Raw genomic sequence first — 20,398 nt, forward strand, 5'->3', positions numbered from 1 at the left:
ATGACGTAATATTTACCTTTGCAGGCTCCTGCGCAGGCGTTCTGGCTGCTTTCGCTCCGAAGGAGGCGGAAATACCCGATCGCCGTCGGGTCCGCTCTACTGCGCAGGCGCAAGTCTCCGGCGCCTGCGCAGTAGAGCGGACCCGACTGAGATCGGGTATTTCCGCCTCCTTCGGAACGAAAGCAGCCACAGCGCCCCCGCTGGAGCCTGCAAAGGTAAATATTGAATTGAACAGTCGGCACAGTCGCCGGCTGTTCGGAGGGCTGCAGCGAGACCTCCGTGGGACAGAGGACGGCGTGGGAAGCCTCATTAGGATCCTGAGGCTTCCCCCACCCGAGGTGAGTACCCCCCAGGGGATCTTTTTGTTGTTACAGAGTCTCTTTAAAGAATGTAGTGGTATTGGTAAGTACAGGATGTTGTTCAAGCAAGCGTAGGGCCTAGGACTGAGGTTCACCCTGTAACAAGGAAATAATTGCCCCAACTCGGATGTTCTCATTGGCAAATATCCTAGGAAGTAGGGAGAAATGTAAATAGCAAGCACTTCGAAACAACCTGAACTTAGTTCTATCACCAGAGAATCTTCCAGGTAGAAGAAGTTTAGGCTCTGGTGCAAGAGAATTAGACAGGTCCAGGGAATCTGAAGCAGTCTCAACAACAGGAGCAGAACTTGCGGAAGCAACAAGAACAGGAGAAGGATTAGATATAGGATTGCTGAGTTGTTGCTGAATCTGAGAGTAGTTTTTCTGGACTTCTTCCACCGATATTCGTAATTGGGCTACCAATTCACAAAGGACCTCCATTTGAGAACGCCTTCCCCCCCCCCATTGTCGTCTATCTTGTTGATATTGGGGATGTATGGCCCGTGATATTGTAAGGCTTGACAGGTTATGTTCACAATCAGTTCCTATGCCCCAATCTAGTGCCGTAGATCTGAGACAGCCCACGGTCTTCACCTATAGACAAGCCCCTGTGTGAACACGACACTGAATATATCTCCTGACTACGGTTACCCCCAGGTCTTAATGTGCAAAGCATACAATCTGAAGTAGAGTGAACAATAACCTCACAGAACCCCACTGAAGCAAGTTCATCAAAGTCCAGAGGCACACAACTATCTAACAGTAGTAATACCTTAATGATTTGAATGAGGCCCACACCAGTGGTGATCAGGCGTTCTAATAAAAGACAATCTCAGAGTATTTACGTAACAAGCAAAAGTCAGTCCAGGCAGCAGGCAAGAGTATCCAGGTAACAAGTAAGGGTCGATCCAGGCAGCAAGCAAGAGTATCCAGGTAACAAGCAAGGTCGGTCCAGGCAGCAAGCAAGTGTATCCAGGTAACAAGCAAGGGTCGATTCAGGCAGCAGACAAGAGTGGTCAAGAACAAACCAACGGTCAATATCCAGAGAACAGTATAAATATCAGTACGAGTGCGCACCCTGCAACTAGCCACACCTATGCTATCACGGGCGATGACTGGGAGCACTCACTAAGTTTAAATACTTCATTCAACCAATCAGTGGCCGGCCACATTCCGCACATCCAATCACACATCAGCTCGATCCAACCTAAGTGTCAGCTATAGGAAATCAGCTGACACTGCGCTGTCAGCTGATCGAGATGCCAGCTGACTACTGTTTACCTTTGCGGAGAGCATACTGTGAACGCGATCTCTGCCTATCAGGAAGTGCGTCTTGCATCCCAGCCTGCGCATCATCGGTGGGGAACAAGCGCCGAGACCCGGAAGTGGAGGCCGTAGCCCGGCTCTCATCGAGAATGACAGCAGCATCAGATAAATTCCTTACAGTGAACAGGTTTCTTCAGTCTTATGGGAATTCTTTCTTGGGATGACCGGTTGGAATTCATGTGAACTATGGCTTAGCTTTCCTTCTGGCTTGTTTAGATCATGTAGTTATGATTCATCTAAATGAACACCGAAATCATTTTACAGGGGTTAGAAAAGAAAATTATGCAAGAAAGTGGATATGAGAGAATCACATGATTGCAACTAGCCAGTTACAAACTTACAGGTGTGGTTGTTCAATAGCAATCAGAACTTTTCAGGGACAGAACCAGTTTCAGATAATTGATCAGATCAGTACAGATGGTCATGAGATGCAAATAATTATGGCTTGAATGCAGATTGTAGGGCTGGTGCACACCAAGAGCAGTTCTGAGCATTTTTAAAATGCTTGCGCTTTGAAAACCGCTTGGCTAATAATGTATTTGAATGGGATGGTGCACACCAGAGCGGTGAGCTTTTTCCCCAACTGCAAACTCGGGTCCTGCAGCATTTTTGCTCATTTCTGAGGCGATTCAGCCTCAATGTTAAGTATAGGAAAGTGGAAAATCGCTCTGAAAAGCGCTAGATCAGAGCGATTTTACAAGCGTTTTTGTTACAGAAGATGTTAAGTTACAGCTCTACTGTAACAAAAAATAAAAACCGCTACCCCAAAATGCTCCAAAAATTGATAGGCATGATTAGAAAATCACTAGGCACATGCCTGGAATCGGCTAAAAAAAAATCACTTCAAAAACCCCTCACCGTTGGTGATTACACTAGCACTTTTTGGTGTGCACTGGCCCATATGCAGTTTGCAATTAGGCCAATCCTGCTGATTCGCATTGGCCCAATTCGAGAATGAACAGAATTCGCCTTCAAGCTGTAATTCTACTGATCTGAATCTGGTTTGCCAGACTGTCACTGCTGATTGGGAGTATACAGGACTGAGGCGTAGCTAGGGTTTTCAGCACCCGGGGACAAACACAGTTTTAGTGCCCCTCTGTTAGTGCTGTGACAATCCAGCCCCGCGATCCCGTCTAATCTGCTCCCGTTAGCATACGCAGGAAGTATGGTGAGCAGACGGACAACGAGACCGGTTGCTGGATAGTCAGAGGAAGAAGGTTAATGCGACAGAGCATGCCAATCCCGTCTAATCTGCTCCTGTTAGCATATGCAGGAAGTACGGTGAGCAGACTGACAATAGAGATTGGTCATGCAGCTGCCGACAACATGTAATGTGACAATCACTCACCAATCCCGTATTACTAGGCCACTGTTGCCTTGCAGGTCTCATGCACTAGAGACTTCTGGAGGCAAATTCCCTGTGTGTGTAGTAAACGGTTAAGATTGGTTGGAGGTGCCCATACATGTACAATCACAATTGTATGTACAATTGGTAACTAAAAAAATATCGATTTCGTGCTGGAAATCGGGTACATTCACTGCCACCACTGTCTGCTTGAATGGAGCAGACAGTCTTCAACTAGCTACTCCTAAAAGGAAGAAAAACGGTTATTTACAACCTAGCTAGCAAATCAACAGTTTATAAGAAAATAATAAAACAATGCAGTAGTATGACTAACTCTTCAGAGGGCAGATTCGTTGTAGCAACAATGAGATGACCAGAACAGGCACAAGACTGAACAATAAAATCGTTCGTTTTTATTCTAAAACTACATACACATAGCCTAATTTAGCCCACAGATAAATATTTCTGTCCGGCAGAACAGATTGGTTTGCTAGAAAGAGAATAGAGATGAAAAGAAACAGAATGTCTTATTGTATAGTTCAAATACCGTTATTGGTAGTCCATGATGCAATCAAAGTCCAGAAAGGCCGATTGCCATGCGGCCTGAGGCCTTTGTGAGAAATAATCCAAGATGGAGGTTTTGGCCCGTGTCCTGGCGGGCTGGTCGATTGATGTTAATTCGACATCAGATTAAAGGTGAAGGACCCTGGACAACCTGGGCCAAGTTAAGTTATACCCCTCACTTCAGCAAGGAGGAATTAGGGGGCGTGGATCACACACCTCTTTGGGACATGAGATGTGCCAGCCCTTTATCATAGACACTGGAATATCTAAATCATGATAGGTTTGCTAATCTTCAAAACCATACAGGTTATGTTAAATCTAATAACATTTTTAGGTCTATCAGAATTTACCGATAACAATGATATCAAACTTGAGGGGTTAGACTTCTGTGGTATTAGAGGGTTATTTTAAAACTGTTTTACTTCAGTTCTGGGAGTCCGATGGGTAAGGAAACCTCTCAGAACCAGTGTCACGTAAAGTCCCATAAACCGTGTGAATTTGAAGGACTTGCTATCTTGGTAACACCAGAAATATTACAAAACTGTGCCTATTATTAAATATAATTTGTAAGGTTGGTTGAACTTTTGGGAGTCCCCAGCTGGAGTGATAAGGATCACTCCTGACTTTTTTCAGCTCAGGCCAGAAGTCTTTAAAGCTCGGACAGCAGGGCTACGTGTCAGATTCCCTGCTGAGATCGGGGCCGATCAGTCTGGACAAGACTGCTGTTTATGAGGTTCTGTCAGGCTGATATCTACCCTTCGGTATAAATTCAAGAAGAAACAACAGTACCTGGCACCAAATGCAGCAGGGCAGACACACACATACTGCCTCTGAAGAAGCTGGTTTAAACCAGCGAAACAGCTGTCAGGCACTTGATACCCCCACTGCATGTACCTGCTGTTTCCCCCACCGGAATAAAGGGACTTTTAAAGGAGTGGTGCCCCGCTTTTTTCTTCAATTCGATTGATATCTACCCTTCATCTGATGGATGAGCTATATAACTACCCAGAAACGCTAGGTGACAAATTTCACACTTGGATGAGATAGACTACGTGATTAGAAACAGCCAGTGTTTGCTAGCAGAGCCAGGAAGGAGAGTAGGGGGGAAAAAAAACAGTTGATTTAAACCAAAAATGTCATTTTGGTTGTTTTGCAAAGAAACTTGCGTTTGCGACTCCATGACGCAGTCGATATGTCATATCGACAGCGTCACAAGTGCCATGCAAAAAAATGGGCGTGGCCATGCAGTGGTAATGTGGGTGTGGTCATGGGTTGAGCCAAATGTACTAATGTTGCAGAAGATGGCAGTATAGCCAGATATGCCCCCCTACCCTGGTTTAGATAGCAAAGCGAAAATAGGTGCTATTGAATTGTGGGTGTGGAGAAAGCTACTGAGAGTTTTCTGGACTGCTAGAAGATCTAACCAGTCAATACTTAAAGGGACTCCGAGCTCAAGTAAAAAAAGAAAGTTGTACTCACCCGGGGCTTTTTCCAGCCCAGTGCTGGTCGGGAGGTCCCACGACGGCGTCCTGGCTCCTCTCCATGTCCCCGCTCCGGAATGGCTGACCGGCCGCAGCCCGGGCGACACTCTGCTGAGTGTCGGCTGTTCCTTCCGCGTATGACGCGGCTGACGTCACACGCCGGCCGCCTCGCGTCATAACGGCGGCCGGCGTGAAAGTACTGCGCATGCGCAATTAAAGCGCGCATGCGCCGTACTGCCACGCCGGCCGCCGTGATGACGCGAGGTGGCCGGCGTGTGACGTCAGCTGCGTCATACGCGGAAGGAACAGCTCGACACTCAGTAGAGTGTCGCCCGGGCTGCGGCCGGTCAGCCATTCCGGAGCGGGGACTAGGAGAGGAGCCAGGACGCCGTCGTGGGACCTCCTGACCAGCACTGGGCTGGAAAAAGCCCCGGGTGAGTACAACTTTCTTTTTTTACTTGAGCTCGGAGTCCTTTTAAAGAAATAAGGCCAGAATGTTCACTGCAAGGGTTGATTCTAGTATTAAAACTCAAATACTTTAGTCACATAATGAGAAGACCAGGTTCCATGGAAAAATCCTTGATACGTGGAAAAATGGAGGGCAAAAGAAGAAGAAGACAGCAGAGGCTAAGATGGATAGACAGCATATGTGAAGCCATGAAAGAAGAAGTGACTAGTGTGCAAAAGTACATATGGTCACAAAGAGTCGGAGTTGACCTAATGAATGATGAAAAGGAGGAGTATGAATCACAAAGATCAGTTGGTATCAGCAAAATTTGTTTATCCCTTTTCTTATCTTCTTAAAGAGAAACTCCGACCAAGAATTGAACTTTATCCCAAACAGTAGCTGATACTCCTTTTACATGAGAAATCTATTATTTTTCACAAACATACCATCAGGGGGCTCTGTATGACTGATATTCTGGTGAAACCCCTCCCACAAGAAACTGAGTACCGTGGTACTCCTGGCAGTTTCCTGTCTGTGGACCTTGCTGCATTGTGGGAAATAACTGTTTACAGCTGTTTCCAACTGCCAAAAAAGCATGCAGCAGCTACATCACCTGCCAACAGTAAATATGGCACCATGTAATAAAAAAGATTTTACAATGGGCAAACACTGACTAAATCATTTATACATAATTATTGTAAAAATGAAGCACTTTTTTTATTACATTATTTTCACTGGAGTTCCTCTTTAAAAGTAACAATGATTGAAACAAAGTGTTCCCTTCTTCTTGTCCTTCTGTCTTGCTGCTCTGTTGTTCCCTATCCTGCTATAATATATGGTGTAAATTCATCCCTCCTAGTCCCATATTCTACCTGCTGGCTTTTTCTCATTTGCTGCCACTTCCTACATTTTCTGTGTTCACTGGCAATCTGTCTTTTGGTCCTCTCTCAGGTGCTACCCACTGTGTTCTGGCCTGATTCTGGATCCCACTCTTTATGGCTTATATCTTAGGAACTTATTGACCCAATGATTAATAGTTTATTTATGAACTGGTTCACAGGGTTGCTCTCCAAATTCGCTAATTCAAATAGTACCTGTGATCACAGGTAGATTATCATGTTTGCTGAATTCGAATTCGAATAGCAATCCTGCTCCCGAATTCGAAGTCGAAGTTACCCGAATAGTGCTCTCGAATTCGGCCGTGATCATGCGTTTTTTAACCCGTAATCACGAATTTGGCTTTGGTATCCAGGTGATGACGTCATTGGGCCAATCAGAAGGCCCCTCCCTGAGGCACTAGCAACCAATCAGAGGAGGGGAGCCTGGCCCTCCCCTCCTCTATATAAGGCGGCAGCGATGTTGTGGAGCCCGTCCTTGCTGTGTGACTGAACGGTACTGAGAGCATCTCCAGTGCTGCTGTTGGTCTGAGCAAGTGCTTTTCAACTGTTAAACCTAGCGATTTACATCATATATACGTTCTCTACCCATATATAATATTGCTGTATAGTTAGATAGTGATTTGAGTGTTATAGTTCAGTCAGCTAGTGTAATGTATACTGTATACTGTGCTAGGCTAGTGTTAGGTCTGTGTGCAGGCTAGGCCTGCTAGCCTAGGGCAGCCTTAGCCTACTACTAGCTTAGGTAGGTTAGGGATTATAGTTAGTACTATTTTAATTAATTTCTACTGTAAAGGTGGGTACACACGTCAGATAAAAGTCTTGGGAGAATGAAAGATCACAGACCAATTTTACCCCCTTCCATGTAGTATGAGCGCATACTCTACACAGTCTATTCTATGGAGCTGAACTCCCCATCAGACAGAAATCTTTGCAAGATGCTGCACACAAAGATGCTGTACACATGCAACAGATCAGAATCTGCAAAAGATCAGTTCCTGCAAAAGATCCGTTCCTGCAAAATGCATTCAAAGTCTATGTTATCTGCAGATCTCATACACACCTTGTTTAACGGACCATCATCTGCAGATCAGACAATTATCTGCCGATATGAAGATCCAACCTGGTGGATCTGATCTGCAGATAATTGTCAGTTAAACAAGGTGTGTATGAGATCTGCAGATATCATAGACTATGAATGCATTTTGCTGGAACGGATCTTTTGCAGGAACTGATCTTTTGCAGATACTGATCTGTTGCATGTGTACAGCATCGTTGTGTGCAGCATCTTGCAAAGATTTATGTCTGATGGGGAGTTCAGCTCCATAGAATAGACTGTGTAGAGTATGCGCTCATACTACATGGAAGGGGTTAAATTAGTCTGTGATCTTTCATTTTCCAAAGACTTTTATCTGACGTGTGTACCCACCTTTAGTCTGTGAGTTTATTAGCTTCAGTACTGTGTTAGTTACTGTACAGGCCACCAGAATCTGTTGTGATCTGTGACTGCCTGTCACATCTCTGCCTGACCCTATTGATTGCGTCCGTGTGTGACAGACTTTGATTGCCACTCTCGGTCACACGAGTTACTTATCGACTATTAGTCTACTACACTACTACTACTAGGGATTATAGTTAGTTAGTTGTTATTTACCTACGTACTACTTTACTTAATTTCTACTGTTAGTCGTTGAGTTTATTAGCTTCAGTACTGTGTTAGTTACTGCACAGGCCACCAAGCATCTGTTGTGATCTGTGACTGCCTGTCACATCTCTGCCTGACCCTATTGATTGTGTCCGTGTGTGACAGACTTTGATTGTCACTCGAGTTACTTATCGACTACTAGTCTACTACACTACTACTACTATCGACTACTAGTCTACTACACTACTACTACTAGGGATTATAGTTAGCTGTTATTTACCTATGTACTACTTTACTTAATTTCTACTGCTAGTCGTTGAGTATATTCGCTTCAGTACTGTGTTAGACTTAGTTACTGTACAGGCCAGCATCTGTTGTGATCTGTGACTGCCTGTCTGTCACATCTCTGCCTGACCCTATTGATTGCATCCGTGTTACAGACTTTGATTGCCACTGTCGGCGACACGCGTTAGTTATCGACTACTAGTCTACTACACTACTACTACTAGGTATTATAGTTAGTTATTTACCTACGTACTATTTTACTTAATTTCTACTGTTAGTCGTTGAGTTTATTAGCTTCAGTACTGTGTTAGTTACTGTACAGGCCAGCATCTGTTGTGATTGGTGGTGACTGCCTGTCACATCTCTGCCTGACCCTATTGATTGCGTCCCTGTGTGACAGACTTTTATTGCCACTGTCGGTCACACGAGTTAGTTATCGACTACTGAAGACTACACTACTAGTACTGTCTGTCTACTAGTATTTTTAAAAAAAAAAACAAGAAAACTTTCTTCTTTGGTCACTCACTCACCCACCCACCAACCCAGACTCTTTTTTAAAGTTTACACCCTTTCCTGCCCTTTCTACATATACAGTATATTTTTTTATTTTTCTTGCTGTATTTGTATAATTGTACGATGACTGGCAGAGGTAGAGGCACCAGCAGGAAAGGCAGCGCCATTGCCAAAGCCACTGCCGGCAGGTCTGTGACTGGTCCACCGCCAGCCACTGACCGCAGAGTTGTGGAGGAGGGAGCACGGGCGCAGCAGCAGCAGGTTGCGCCCATCTTTGCCTTGGGTCGTCATCCCCGGCCCATTGCGGAGAGTTAGGCACAGGCTGTGGTGGAAATGATGGTGAAGCAGCAAGCCACCGTTTCCAACCAGACCTCCAGCGCCAGCGACACCAGTGCCACCACCAGCACTCCAGTCCGCAGCAGCAGCCGCCTTCCACCCCCGCTTGAGGTCACGTCGACCACATCGAACAACCTGCCCTCACTGAGTGCGCTCTTGACACCCGGGACCTCGAGCGACTTGATAGATGTGGTTGCACAGCTTGAAGAGGAGATGTTGGGGGGATGCAAGGAGGAGGAGTTTGAGGTGGAGGAGGTTGTTGTTGGCGGCGCACAACAGGTGGAATTTCAGGAGGAGGAGGAGGGGCCTGATGCAGGGGATGTTGAGGCAGAGGAGTTGGTTGAGGGCTCAGAGGAGATGTTTGGGGATGATGATGATGAGGTGGGGGATCGTCCCTATGTGCCGCCACCAGCACAGTTGGGTGAAGGCAGCACGTCATCGGAGGAGGAGGCGTCTCCAGCACAGAGGCGCGGCAGCAGCAAGGCGGCCAGCACAGGGCATAGAAGGCAGGATCCACAGCCTGCTGCTTCAGCCGCTACCACCACCACCCGCACCAAAGCTCCTCCCAAAAAAAAGAAGCCCTCCAAAGCCAAAAAAGCTCCTCAGCCCTCAAGCGGGAAGGGCAAGTTAAAATCCCCAGTCTGGTGGTACTTCACTGTGTGCGAAGATGACAAGACTCGTGCCGTTTGCCACAGTTGCGTTTTTCGCCTGAGCAGAGGTCGCGATCTCAACAAGTTGAGTACCTCGTGCCTGCAGACCCACATGGAGACAAAACATTTTGAAGAGTACAGTGACTATATGAAGGTGAAGGACAGTGGTGCAGGCAGTGGTCAGAGCCAGGCAGCCACTGCACAGACTTCAGCAGCAGCAGCATCCCACCCTCCTGCTCATCGAGCATCAGCGCAGAAAGTCACTGCTCCCCCCCGGGCAGCCAGTCTTCAGTGGCCTCATCTGCTCCCTCCACAGTGGCTTCCTCATCCTCCCGTGCAGGCAAACGCCACCAGACCCTGCTCAGCGAGTGCTTTCCCGGTGTGACCAAGGTTCTGCCCCCCACCAACAGGTGCATCCGGGCAGGGCCGGATTTGTACCTTTCACCGCCCTAGGCCACATTTCTCGAACCGCCCCCCTTCAGAGTCTAAATAGAGCCTACACATGTATTTTAGCTCTGCATATGATAGACAGCATTACAGAACATGGACTGGCAATGTACCAGGCTGTGGTATTTATATTCCCCCCCATATCCTCCAATCATACTAAGTAAACTATGACTATGGTACATGACTATGTACTCTGTAAAGTGCTGCAGAAGAGGTCAGTGCTATATAAATACATAATAATAATATGGTAGGACATAAGACTATGACTATGGTAGGATTAGACTGTGAGCTCCTCTGAGGATAGTCAGTGACATGACTATGTACTCTGTAATGTGCTGCAGAAGATGTCAGTGCTATATAAATACATAATAATAATATGGTAGGACATTAGACTGTGACTATGGTAGGATTAGATTGTGAGCTCCTCTGAGGACAGTCAGTAACATGACTATGTACTGTGTAAAATGCTGCAGATGTCATCAGAGCTATATAAATACATAATAATAATAATAATAATATTATGGTAAGACGTTAGACTGACTAGGACAGGGATTAGATTGTGAGCTCCTCTGATGACAGCCAGTGATATGACTATGTACTCTGTAAAGTGCTTAAAGGGAACCTGAAGCAAGAAAAATTATTTAAAATAAACACATGACATAGCTGCAAATGAATATTACATACTAACCTCACCGTCAGTTGGTTCCTCTCAGAAGCTTACCATTTTCTTCTTACAGTGATCCCTTCCAGTTCTGACAATATTTTGTCAGACCTGAAATACACCAGTTGCTGTCAGTTATATATCAGCAGCTGTCAGTTACAACTTAACGTGCAAGGTAATGTCCATGTTTCCCTATGGCTCAAGTGGGTGATATTACAGTTTAACAGTGTGCTGACCAGGAAGCTGTTAGGGGGTAATGGCCAATTTTAAAATGGAGGACAGAGAATTCCTTCAATTATAGTGGACAAATGGGACACAGGAGAGGAGAGAGAGATTGATGAGCAGACTACATATGAGGTAAGTATGACCTGTGTATGGTTATTTTGACTTTTTATTTTCAGTTCAGGTTCTCTTTAAGCAAATAGTGCTATATACAGTATAAAATACATACGGTAATTACAGTAATAGTACCCCTGTATATCTCTCCCTTTTAGAGCCGCCATTCACAGTTCTACCCTTATAGTCCCCCAGATCTAGCTCTCCTTATAGTGTCACCAGCAATAATGCTGCCCTGGAAGTCTGCTTCACTTCAACTATGTTATTCCTTTGAGAGGTAGAGGGTCCACAGTAATGCTGGGCATACACGGCTCGACGCAGGCTTATCAATCGAGCCGCTGATGGCTCGATTGATAATATCCAACGTGTCTGATCACCGCGGGGATCGATTCCGCGCTCGATACCCGCGGGCGGACAATAGCGGTGAATCGAGCGGAAGATAAGAAGCGTCGGCGGGGACGAGCGGGAATCGATCCGCGTGGACGAACGGGGATGCGGCGGGAGTCGATCCAGCGGCTAATCGGCCGCCGGATCGACCCATGTATGCCCAGCATTAGGCAAGAGGGCTGTGAGAGCAAGAGGGAGGAAGGGATTGAGGGCAGAGAGAGAAAGATGGCACAAAAAAAGTGAGGCTGGGCAGAAAGGGAATAGAAAGTAAAGAGTGGGCAGAGGTTAAAAGATGCAGGTGGACACAAAGCACTTATCATAGAGAGGGTAGATAGAAAGAGGGCAGGGGGTGCAGAGAAAGTTAGAAAAAGGGCATGGAGACAGAGCAAAAGAAAGTTTTCTATGCATATGTACAGTTATACACAAGTGTAATTACACTGCTATGCTGGTCATTAGGATCATTCAGCCACGCTGCCCACACACTAGCCACACAGTTGCTAAAGAACAAGAAAAGCAGGCACCCTGCACTGTCTCCCTTCTCACCCCTGTATCCTGTGATGAAGGAATGTCAGCTCACGGAGGGAGAGGGGGGAGGATCGTTCAGCCAGACAGCCTGTCAGTGTCACATTCCAGCACAGCAGACGTCCGTGGAAAGCAGAATCAGATAGAGGATTATCACTCAAGTTCCCTGTGTCAGCTGGCTGCCTTTCTCCTCTTCCTCCTGGAGCAGCCATGGCCTCACTTCCGCTGTCAGCAAATACAGAGGTGGGGCGGAGAGCACTTAGAGCCTCTACATCAGGGGTCCCCAAACATTTTGGGTTGAGGGCCGGGTCAACATACTTCAGACCGCTGGGGGGCCGGAGTAAACATAAAATGATGTAGAAGTCTTTGCGGACCAGACAGTGAAGCATACCCAGGTGACAATCTGCAAGCCAATTGGACAGCAGTGTCACCTGATGTGGAATTTGATTGGAAACCAGCAAAATTTCTGCTTTCTGGCTTCCATGTGGATGGGGGGTGCTGCACTGCTATTCCATATGTGGACCACCAATATTTAAAGATGTAGCTGACTGCATTTATAAGCAATACATTTTCTGTGTGGAGGGCCGGTAAGAAAGCCTTAGGGGGCCACATTCGGCCCGCGGGCCTTAGTTTGAGGACCACTGCTCTACATGCATCATGGCAAGTCACTTGCCTGTTCTGCTGATGTCATCTGCCCTGTGTCACCCCAGTCTCTCGTTCCCCGCCATCCTCTACCTTCTCCAGAGTCAATACGCCTGTGTCAATGAGCTTCCCACAGGCAGCAATTAGAAAATCCGCCTGCAGTCTCCACCAATCAGGTCCCAGCACCAGCCATCCACCAATCGTGGAGCAGCTTTGGCACTTCCTCATGCTGAATCCACAGAAATGATTGGCCGAAACTAAATATGGGGCGGGGGCGGAGGCACTAGCAGTAAATAACAGCGGGCACGTCTGTAATGATGTGGCTGCTGCTACTGTCGCAAAACTAAAGCTGTTACTGTTTTAAGCAGCCGGCGCCGCTACTGCACACACAGACATGCTACTGTGTGCAGAGCAATGCGGGGGGCGGCTGCGGACAACATGGCAATTATTGTGGGGATGACATGGACAGCTGTTGGGACACTACCTGTTTGTTAACCCGCCCCTCCCTAAGCTCCGCCCTAGTCCCGGGCCTATTTGGCCTGCCCACAAATCTGGCCCTGCATCCGGGTGCTGAACGGGTTGCTTGCCCGGGCAATGTGCTCCCAGCTCCTGCCATACTCCTTTGTGCAGGAGGGGAGTGATATGAGAATGCTGCTGCAGTATGGGATCCCGGAGTGGCAAATCCCCAGCCACCACTACTTCTCCCGCACGGCGATCCCAGCACTGCACCGGTTTGCTATGGCGAACGTGGGCAGCTCGCTCGATCACGCCGTGAGTGAGCGGATCCACGTCACCATGGACTCCTGGAGCAGCCGTTTTGGGACAAACCGCTACCTGTCCTTCATGGCTCACTGGGTCAGCCTGGTGGAATGCGCCAGCGGGGAAGCAGCAGGTCCATCCTGGGGCGCATCAGCAGCAGCAACGGCACCAGTTGTCCACTATGTGGTGCCACCACGCGGGGTGAGAGGAGAAGCAGCAGCTCCCACCGCCAAGCGACCCCGCATCAACAGCAGCATTAAGACCCGCCACTGCCAAGCGCTGCTGGAGACGGTCAGCCTGGGGAAAACAGCCTGACAGCAGCCAACGTGCTCTGCTACCTGAGGGAGCAGGAGAACATGTGGCTGACCCCCAGAGGCCTCAGCAGTGTTCTCCCCAGGGCTAATTAGATGGGCGGGCCACCCGGCTGATTTGAAACCCCGCCCGTCTGTTGTCATGTGCTCGCCTGGGGCTTCTAAAATGAAATGTAAAACGTAGTAAACTTCACACAGTAGCGCTCCGTTGCCTACTTTCAATCAGCGCCAGTCTCGCACAATTGCAAAGGCTGACACTGTACACTGCAGGAGCGCTTCTCTGCCTGTCAGCTCAAGTGTTTTGGTGAGACAGGGATTGGCTGGGCGGGTTGTAAGGGGCGGGACTCCTGCTCCGATTCTCCCTCCTGCTCTCTGAGTAATGGGATCTAATTTATAAAGGTGCCTCTCACTCTCATCAATGAAAAGAGAGAAGCAGCAAAGCAAAAAACGCCCACACGGCAGCAGCTTCCAGGAGTGAGATGAGAGCCACGTGGGTCCAATAGGGACAGTCAGCCTCAGAGTGGCTCATGTATTCTCTCCTTTCTCCTCCAGACTGCAGGTAAACAACATGCCTGAGTAGTTGAAAACGGCAGCTGCACGTTTAATCCAGCTGGGGGGAGACATGGAGATCAGGAGAATTGATGCCACCTCAGACCTCTGCATGTTTATTTATTTACTTTGTTTGGGGGGGGGGGGGGCAGAGAAGACACAGCCATGCACAGCATATTTAGTGACCTGCTGTCTGTAAGGCAGCCCCCTGTGCACTCATCTCCTGCTGGGTGTGTATCCCCCTGGCCCCAGCTTGTAGCATGTCTGTAGTGCTGCCCCTTCCCCTGCACACTGGGGAAACTTAGTGGAGCTGAACTCTTGCACAGGACAGAAGGAAAACATAGAAATGCACCCTGTATTTAGACAGTTTAGCATGTCTAATTTGATCTCTTTCTGTGTCACATGACTGCAGATAAGCTCATTTGAAAAGCACTGAATGTTAACATGTCTGCTTCCAAGAAAGCGGGAAGTAGACACACTGCAGATTTATTGCAGGATTTGTATCAGCTGTAACCAAGCAATGTTTTTCTTTAAAGGACAACTGAAGTGAAACGGATATGGAAGCTGCCATGTTTATTTACTTATAAGCAATATCAGTTGCCTGGCTGTCCTGCTGATCCCCTGCCTCTAATAATTTTACCCTAGCCTCTGAACAAGCATCTAGCATATCAGAGGTTTCTGACATTATTGTCAGATCTGACAAGATTAGCTGCATGCTTGTTTCTGGTGTGATTCAGACACTACTGCAGCCAAATTGATCAACAGGGCTGCCAGGCAACTGGTATTGTTTAAGAAGAAATAAAATATGGCAGTCTCCATATTCTTCTCACTACTTGTCCTTTAAAGGTTATGCTGTTGTGCATCTTTTAGAGCAGAGAGGAGCTTCCTCGTCCAGATAGGCACTGCTGCTTTCCCTGCGTGTTGCGCGCGATTGAGCGCGCTCCCACTGCCCGCCGCTAGCCCCCCGATCAGTAAATGGGAATATAATTCCCATTCAACGATCTAACTTCCCCGCAGAAATACCGACGCTTTCTATCCAGAGAGCGCGGTATTTCTGCCCCCAGGAAACTTGTCCTCTGCATTTTAGTTCCTGGATGCTAGATCGTTCGCATCCAGGACTTTTCTCACTGTGGCCATCTTGTGGCCAAATAGTAAACTACACCCACGTACATTTTAATACAAACAATTATATTACTTTACATTTAAAATTAGCAGTTTCCCTCCCACACCAAAAATTACCCACATACATTTTTTAAAAGAAAAAAAAAAAACACAATAAAAACAACAAAAACAACATAAATAGTTACCCAAGGGTCTGAACTTTTTAAATATGCACGTCAAGAGAGTATGTTATTATATTATTTAAAATTATAAACTTGTAAATAGTGATGGACGCAAATCGAAAAAATGCACCTTTATTTCTAAATGAAATATCGGCAACATAAATTGTGATAGGGACATCGTTTAAACGGTGTAATAACCGGGACAGATGGGCAAATAAAATACATGCGTTTTAATTACGGTAGCGTATATTAATTTCAAACTATAATGGCCAAAAACTGAGAAATAATTAATTTTTTTCATTTCTTTCTTAATCTTCCTGTTAAAATGGATTTAGAAAAAAATAATTCTTAGCAAAATGTAGTATCCAAAGAAAGCCTAATTAGTGGCGGGAAAAACAAGATATAGATCAATTCATTGTAATAAGTAGCAATAAAGTTATAGGCAAATGAATGGGAGGTGAACGTTGCTCGGATGCATGAGATTTTCGGCACTGTGGTGCTGAACCGGTTAATCTGAAACAATCTGCTAGGTACACACCATGCAATTTTCTGACAGATCTACTGTCAGATCGATTATTCCCAACATGTCCTATTTGATTTCTGCACAATTCCCTATAAAAGTGAACAGAAAATCGGAAATCAGATCAGACATGTTGGAAATTGTCGATCTGACAGTAAATCTGTCCGGAAATTGCATTGTGTGTACTTAGCAGGTACATCGGCTTGCCTCCTCATCCTCTTTTTATTCTGTAAGCAAAGTTACATTCCCCCCTCGCACACCACCCAGATACTTTTTCATGCCACCCAGCTGGAAAACATTTCTGGGAGAACACTGCTCAGAGTCGGATTGGTGGTGTCCGACAATGCGGCAAACCTGCTGGCTGCCATCAGCAGGGGAGACTTGAGCCACGTCCTCTGCTTGGCCCATGTCCTGAACCTGGTGGTGCAGAAGTTCATGCGCACCTACCAAGGGGATGGATGATCTGTTGCAAGCGGCTCGGAAAATGGTTCGCAGTTTCCGGCGCTCAGCCGTTACCGCACCAAGCCTGGCCGACATTCAGCAGCGCGAGGGCCTGCCACGACACCGCCTTGTCATCGATGTGACAACTTGCTGGAATTCCACCCTGGCGATGTTGGAGTGGCTGGTTGAGCAGAGGATGGCTGTCCACTGCTACATTGTTGAGGCCACTGTCGCCGGCACCACCAAACTCCAGCTCATCTCCAACGTGCAGTGGGGGCAGATGCAGCAGGTCTGCTTGGTGTTGGCTCCCTTCCTGCAGGGAACCAACCTGGTGAGCGAGGAACGGGCATCCTTCTGCCAGTGGGTGCCCTTTGTTTGTCTGCTGGACAGGTCACTGTGTGATTTGATGGATGTGGGAGAGGAGGCCCTGAAGCAGCTGGAACAGCAGCCGCCTGCGCAGTCCACTTCTGTGCCGGAATTTGAGTTGTTGGAAGAGGAGTTGGAGGTGCTGGATGTTGCTGTTGAGGGGGTACAGCCGAGCGCAGCAGCAGTGGTGAGAGGGTGGAGAGAGGAGGAAGAGGCTTAGGGGCCAGATGAGAAGGAGGACAGCGAACTTGAGGCCACTGACCATGATGCCTCTGCTGGAAGGACCGCCCTGTTCACCATGGCAAGGCACATGCTGTGGTGCCTGCGCACAGACCCCAGGGTTAACCTATTTTGGTTCCTGGACGTAGTTTCTACGTCCAGGAACCATGCGCGCTACCGCGCGCCCCCGCGGCCGATCGTGCGCGTGCACGCGCACTCCCGGCCGCGGATTCGGTAGCCAAGGAATCAATGTATCGGACTATGAAGTCCGATCACTGATTCCTCTCCCCCGCTGAAAAAGCGACAGCTTCTCTCGGAAGCTGCGCCTTTTCTGGCCGTTCCCTCTGCAATGAGTCACTCTAAGCGCGTGCTACGCTTAGAGTGACGTCATGTAAACAAACTCATGGCCGCCATCTTGTGGCCAAAAAGTAGTACTACACCTGAAAAAAAAAAAAAACAGAATTAACACACATTTACATTATATATCTATTGTTTACCTCCCACCCTCCCAAAAGTACCCTAATAAAATTTTTAGTATAAAAAAAAAAAAAACCATTACAATAAAAAAAAAAAAAACATGTAAATATTTACCTAAGGGTCTAAACTTTTTAAATATCAATGTAAAGATGAAATATTTCTATATTTTTTTTATTTTAAACTTGTAAATAGTGATAGATGCAAAATGGAAAAAATGCACCTTTATTTCCAAATAAAATATTGTCGCCATACATTGTGATAGGGACATAATTTTAATGGTGTAATAACCGGGACATATGGGCATATACAATACGTGAGTTTTAATTATGGAGGCATGTATTATTTTAAAACTATAATGGCTGAAAACTGAGAAATAATGAATTTTTCCATTTTTTTCTTATTCTTCCTGTTAAAATGCATTTACAGTAAAGTGGCTCTTAGCAAAATGTACCCCCCAAAGAAAGCCTAATTGGTGGCGGAAAAAACAAGATATGGATCAGTGCATTGTGATAAGTAGTGATAAAGTTATAGGCTAATGAATGGGAAGTGAACATTTCTCACGTGAAAACGACGGAACCTGAATGGGTTAAGCAAGCGAGGGAGGATGCCTGCATCAGCATGGCCTAGGCTGTCTGCTGCCATGTATGTCCTTCTGCTGCTGCATTAAACCTCCTGTCTGTGTTCCCATCACCACCACCAGGGTCCACTCCGTTATGCGCTGCTGGCTGCCACTAGCTATATAACACACCCTCAAAATAGCTACTATTTCTGTTCTTGTGTAAAAAAAAATATATTCTGAGGTGTCTGGGTTGAAAACTGTGCTGTCCCACTTGTATTGGAATTTGGACACAATGTGGGCTTCAAGACTCCCGTCCGGAACCTTGTGCTGTTGGTATTATTACAGCCGTGGTACCAACGCTAGGGACCATGGCTGTTACACTGCCTGCTGCCACACGTCATTCCTCCTCCTCCTGCTACTGCTGCATTTAACCTCCTGCTGTCTGTGTTCCCACCACTAGGGTCCACAGACTTATGCGCTGCTGTCATGCGCCATAGCTGTTACGCCAATATAATAGCTACATAAAAAAAAAAATACTGAGGTGTCTGGGTTAAAAAATGTACTGCCCCAGTTGTGTATTGGACACAATGTGGGCTTCATGACTGCTGTCCGGAACCTCCTGCTGTATGGTGTTTATTACAGCCAACCAACACTAGGGACCATGGCTAGGGACCATGGCCCATTACACTGCCTGCTGCCACACATCACTCCTTCTCCTCCAGCTGCTGCTGCTGTATTTAACTTCCTGCTTTCTGTGGTCCCACCGCTAGGGTCCACAGACTTATGCGCTGCTGTCATGAGCCATAGCTATTACGTCAATACAATAGCTACATTAAAAAAAAAATACTGAGGTGTCTGGGTTGAAAACTGTGCTGTCCCAGAAGAAGAAGAACCAGGTAAAGAAGAAGAAGAAGAACCAGGTAAAGAAGAAGAAGAAGAACCAGGTAAAGAAGGAGAAGAACCAGGTAAAGAAGAATAAGAAGAACCAGGTGATGATGATGATGATGATGAAGATGAAGAAGAAGATTATGAAGAAGAAGAAAAAGGTGAAGAAGAAGATGAAAAACCAAGCGAGGATGACCCAGAAGGAGAAGAAGAAGAACCAGGTACCAGTGAAGAAGAAGATGACGATGATGGTGATGAGAAAGAAGATGGTAAAACAGAAAAAGAAGATGGTGAAGAAAAAGATGGAGAGAAGAAAAAGTAGAAGGTGAAGAAGAATAAACAAGAAATGCAGAAAAAAAGGTTTCCATTTGTTTTATTTATTTATTTATTTTTAATTACACCTATTTAATAGTGATTTCCCTTTTTTTTTAAAAAAAAAATTAATTTTAAGGCCATCCGAATTCGTGATGACGAATTTGGGGTAAAACCCGAATTCAATTATCGATCACGGCCCGAATTCGAATCGAATTCTACTGGTCGTGATCACGGCTGAACCTGAATTTGACCTGGACCCGAATTTGAATGTACTCAAATCGAATTTGGGTACATTCGAGCATCACTGCTGGTTCATGCATGTTGGAGGAGTAAGAGGAGGGTACCATAAATACAGGATAGCACAGTAGGGTCACCCTTTAGCTGTTACCAGTTATGATGAGTGGAATGCACTGGAAATGATTTTCTGTAAATGCAGAACTTGATGTATACTTGCAAAATAAAAATAATAACATATGTTCTCTCGCTTCCTGCAGTGGCCGTACAAGGGTCGTGGAGAGGAGAAAAGCTTCCTTTATGAGATTGTGGCTAACAAAAGAAATGGAATTGATGTGGATAAATGGGACTACTTTGCCAGGTACCTCATGTCTTGCAAGAACTCAGATATTTTATACACTAGGACTTACATTTTTGGACTTTAATAATTTTCTTGTGTTGTATGCCGGTCATAATCTCTCTCACACAAACGCCCATACTTACCCAGCATCCCTTCATTAGGTCTAGTGTGGTATGTAAAAGTGCACCACCTAACTCTGATCTATGAGCTCATCTACACAGGGCATCAAGTAGACATCAAACTTTGCAACTGAGATTAGTTTTCTAAAATCATTGCAAATTTGCCAAGTACCATCTG

The 20,398-nt window shown here is 46.3% G+C and overlaps 1 protein-coding gene across 1 annotated transcript in view; it reads left to right on the top strand.

The window, feature by feature from the left end:
* LOC137540944 (deoxynucleoside triphosphate triphosphohydrolase SAMHD1-like) overlaps positions 1 to 20,398 on the top strand; it is a 372,279-nt gene that overhangs the window by 233,197 nt on the left and 118,684 nt on the right. The window contains exon 11 of the mRNA XM_068262118.1: positions 20,022 to 20,122. Within this exon, the coding sequence (XP_068118219.1) occupies positions 20,022 to 20,122 (101 nt within the window). The remainder of the gene's footprint in view (positions 1 to 20,021; positions 20,123 to 20,398) is intronic.

This window comes from Hyperolius riggenbachi, chromosome 12 (genome assembly GCF_040937935.1).
Source record: "Hyperolius riggenbachi isolate aHypRig1 chromosome 12, aHypRig1.pri, whole genome shotgun sequence".
NCBI classification, from domain to species: Eukaryota; Metazoa; Chordata; class Amphibia; order Anura; family Hyperoliidae; genus Hyperolius; species Hyperolius riggenbachi.